The 4,668-nt window shown below is 39.0% G+C and overlaps 1 protein-coding gene across 1 annotated transcript; it reads left to right on the forward strand.

Moving 5' to 3' along the window:
- The first annotated feature begins 814 nt into the window (after positions 1–814).
- LOC138784862 (cathelicidin-6-like) lies at positions 815–4,344 on the forward strand. Its single transcript, XM_069960560.1, has 4 exons — positions 815–1,039; positions 1,855–1,956; positions 3,586–3,657; positions 4,196–4,344. Exons 1-4 carry the CDS (start codon positions 857–859, stop codon positions 4,289–4,291), a joined length of 453 nt encoding a protein of 150 aa, XP_069816661.1. The 5' UTR covers positions 815–856; the 3' UTR covers positions 4,292–4,344.
- Positions 4,345–4,668: the final 324 nt, after the last annotated feature.

A 4,668-nucleotide genomic window follows, 5' to 3' on the forward strand; every position in this document is an offset into this window, starting at 1 on the left:
CCAATAGTGGCCCCTGGTTATTAACCCTGTGTGTGGCTGCTCAGGGGCGCCAGGACTAATGATGGCTTCTGTATGGGAGCGTATACATAGAAGATGGCTGCTCTCCTCCACTCATGTGTCTCCATTGCTGTGGCTGGGATTTGTAGTGTTACTGTTCCCACCTCTCACTTCTCCTTAGTACTGGTCTACCATCCGCTGCCAGTCCGCTGCCTGCAAATGTACTAAGCCGCATCAGGAGATTGTGTGGAATACTGTTCAGCAAGAGGGAGAAGTGAGGATGTGAGGCACCCGGGAGATTCACCTTCTCAAGTCTATGAGACATCCACAACGAAATGTATACGAAATCCAAACCCATCAGTGATCAAATGATCCGGCGCTTTCTGGCCAATATCCAGTGTTTTTCCGATATGTCAGATCAGCCCAATTTTCTGATGGATGAACAATGAACAGCTGATCACTGACCCTATGACCCAGGGTAATATCTGCCTATTTGTCCTCATATCACGATCAATGAATGGAGAACCAGTTGTGAGATCTGCTCCTTCTACTCCGAAATATGTGCAAGACTGACAGAGCTGCTGGGGTGAGCATGGGGTGAGGTGAGTATCTAGGATGTAAGCTGTCTGATAACAGGGAGCAATAGATTGTGTTGACCGGTGTAGAATCGGTCTCTCTCCAGTCTGATATAGCATCTTGTTCAGTACAGAGACGGCCCATGACATCAGTGTCTTTACTTCGGTATAGACAATTACATTAGAATTTCACCATCTTCCAGGGATATGAAGAAATCCTGTTAAAACTGAATAAAAGAAAGGAACGGAGAGAGAAACAGACAGATCCTTACAGAGAAAACAAGATGATAAGCTGGAGGCTGTCTTTGCTGCTCCTCACTGCTGTCACATTATACGGTCGTCTCTCCGCAGAGCCTGATGTCCTGAAGGAGAAATCTATAAGAGACATCGCCCACCTCTATAACCAGAGGGAAGGGGTCACATACTTATACAGAGCCCTGGAGCAGTTCCCCCCTGTTCCATTGGAGGTAAGAACTCAGTATGGGGAACTCCCCACAATGCATTTCATTTAAAGGAGTATTCCTATTTCAGCAAACTTCTGATAAGCTGCTCTTTTCCTCCCATTGTTTACAGCTTGTTGTCTAGATTACCGACCACCACTCTGGTTAAAAAGCATGATATAAAGCTGAAATATATATATACATTTTATATATATATATATATATATATATATATATATATATATATATATATATATAAAGAGAGAGAGAGAGAGACAGATATAGATGGTGGAGATTTATCATGGTACGCCCAGGGATTGGGGGTAATTGTGTGCAATCTATTTGATCTGTTTTCTATCGACTTCTATAATAATAAAAAAAAAGAAAAATAAATAAAAAGAAAAGATCAAAACAGATGTTTCCCCCCCCCCCTCCTTTTTAGTGTACACAAAAATGCGGTTGACCACATTTTTGTGTAAATTAAAAGCAACCATTTAAAAATTGATACGTTAAACGGTGTGAACCCGGTCTGAGCCGGTCTATCTCCGATCACGACTACTTGGCATTTGACAACCTGTCTGCAGAAGTTGGATGTTATAGGTTTTATTCATATTTTAGGGTTGCATCCAACTTCTGCAGCCGCTGGGAGTCACATACAGAGCATTCAGGTTCATTGCTGAACCCAAACAGTTCGGCATCTCCGCTCAATGCTCCTTATAACACTAATAATACAACTAAGAGAGGAAAAGTGCAAATGCAATTACTGTACATGAGCAGAGACTAAAGAGACTAATATATATATATATATATATATATATATATTGGTATATTACTTCCAACAGGAGGACGATAACCCAAACAGAAGAGCGTTCATCGTCAGAGAGACTGTGTGCCTCAAATCTGGGAATCCTGATGTATCCCAATGTGATTTCAACCCAGATGGAGTAAGTGGCAATATACAGAAGCAAACGTACAATGGTATATTATGTCCTGTAATGAATTTGTCCTACATTATAAACTGCTTCATACTGCAAATATAAATTTACTAAAATACTGACCCGCTGTACTAGAATATAACTACTATATTACTGCCTCCTATATACAAGAATATAACTACTATAACACTGCCCCTATATACAAGAATATAACTACTATAAGCACAAGCAAATAGATGTGTTGGCACTATCAGTAACCCGTAATTAGTATGGAGCTGTTTGTGTATTCAGGTTAAGTGACTTTGTGAGATGAGGAGTGTTGTAGTCTTTGTTTGACTGAGTAATCTCAGTGACATTCATGCATCACAGTGGTGCTCAGCGTAAATGAGAAAGCAATTCATTTAATCAGCACAAGCCATTGAGGAAGTAAAGACCAGCGGCACTCACCGGGTTGATGCAGTGATGGTGATTTATTGGTAAGATGTCATCTTGCAGATAAGCTCAGGGCAGGGGGAGACAGGTCCAGAGGTGCTGTGCTGTGCACAGCACCTCTGGACCTGTCTCCCCCTGCCCTGAGCTTATCTGCAAGATGACATCTTACCAATAAATCACCATCACTGCATCAACCCGGTGAGTGCCGCTGGTCTTTACTTCCTCAATGGCTTGTGCTGATATAACTACTATAATACTGCCCCTATATACAAGAATATAACTACTATAATACTGCCCCTATATACAAGAATATAACTACTATAATACTGCTCCCTATATACAAGAATATAACTACTATAATACTGCTTCTATATACAAGAATATAACTACCATAATACTGCTCCTATATACAAGAATATAACTACTATAATACTGCCTCCTACAGTATATACAGTAATATAACTACTATAACACTGCCCCATATACAAGAATATAACTTTTATAACACTGCCCCTATATACAAGAATACAACTACTATAATACTGCTCCTATATACAAGAATACAACTACTAAAATACTGCTCCTATATACAAGAATATAACTTCTATAATACTGCTCCTGTATACAAGAATATAACTACTATAATACTGCCTCCTATATACAAGACTATTACTACTATAATACTGCCCCCTATATACAAGACTATAACTACTATAATACTGCTCCTATATACAAGAATATAACTACTATAATACTGCCTCTATATACCAGAATATAACTACTATAATACTGCCTCCTATATACACAAGAGTACAACTACTATAATACTACTCCTATATACAAGAATATAACTACTATAATACTGCTCCTATATACAGGAATATAACTACTATAATACTGCCCCTATGTACAAGAATATAACTACTATAATACTGCCCCTATATACAAGACTATAACTACTATAATACTTCTCCTATATACAAGAATATAACTACTATAATACTGCCTCTATAAACCAGAATATAACTACTATAATACTGCCTCCTATATACACAAGAGTACAACTATTATAATACTGCCTCCTATATACAGGAATATAACTACTATAATACTGCCTCCTATATACAAGAATATAACTACTAAAATACTGCTCCTATTCTTAAATGATGGATGATCGGCTCTTCATTCCTTTCCTTGTGTTTGCAGGATGTGAAGATTTGCGCTTTGGATCTGGAGGATGAGGACCCTGAGGACATAGTGTGCACCAGCCTGACCCAGGTAACACCGCCATAAAGTGACACCAGTCTACTGCTGTGATGTGGTTCCCCTCAGTTGGAGAAATATACAGTGTATCAGCTTATCATCACTCAGAGGCTCCTCCCCTATAGCCGCCATGCTTTACACTGCTCCTATTATCACAATCCTGAACCTTTTATGGTGGATCTGCTCTCCTTCTCTCTCTCCCTCCGTCATCTGTTTCGTCTTCCTCAGTGATTATTAATTTCTCCATCGTCGTCTCCATCCTCATTGTCCTCCATGTTTATCTCTTCTTGATAGCGTAGATGATGGTTTGTTGCAGTGTCCATGTCCAAAAAAAATCGACATCATATTTACAGTACAGAGTCTCCTTTCACATGTAAAAGGTTTTAGGGTGCGCCCCCTGGTGGTGGCTCCCGGGATGTGTGAATATGGTTTTATATCTTTATTTATGACACATCCCTTGTGGCCCCCAGTACCTAGCATTTGCTGATCTTCTCAGTATTGATCCTCTTTGGATTCTCCACCAGACAGAACCTTTTTATCTCTTGTTCTTCAGAGCGTGCGGGTCAGGAGAGCGAGCAGGAAGAAGTGTAAGAACGTTTTTTGTAAGCTAATACAAGCAGCAGGAAGACACACCATCATCGGGGGCTGAAGTCACAGATGTAGTAAAGCCCACATAATAATAAAAACGTGTTCACATCTTAACAGTGTATAGTGTCATCTATGTGATGAGTGATGATAGATAATGATTGATGATGAGTGATGTTAGATAATGGAAGATGATGGGGATTTCTGATGATGATGACAATTTTTAATTATTGACTGTGATTGCATAAAAAATTGATAATTGATGATGATGATGTTAATATAGAATGAAGTGCTGATAATGGTTAAGGGTGATAATTGATAATGGTAATGATCATTGATGATTTATAATGATCACTTATGATGATGATAACGATGACATCTGGTTAAAAACAATAACTCTGCATGAGCCACCAACATGTTTCATCACATGTATCACAGCAT

The sequence above is a fragment of the Dendropsophus ebraccatus genome, chromosome 2 (assembly GCF_027789765.1).
Source record: "Dendropsophus ebraccatus isolate aDenEbr1 chromosome 2, aDenEbr1.pat, whole genome shotgun sequence".
In the NCBI taxonomy this organism is placed as follows: domain Eukaryota; kingdom Metazoa; phylum Chordata; class Amphibia; order Anura; family Hylidae; genus Dendropsophus; species Dendropsophus ebraccatus.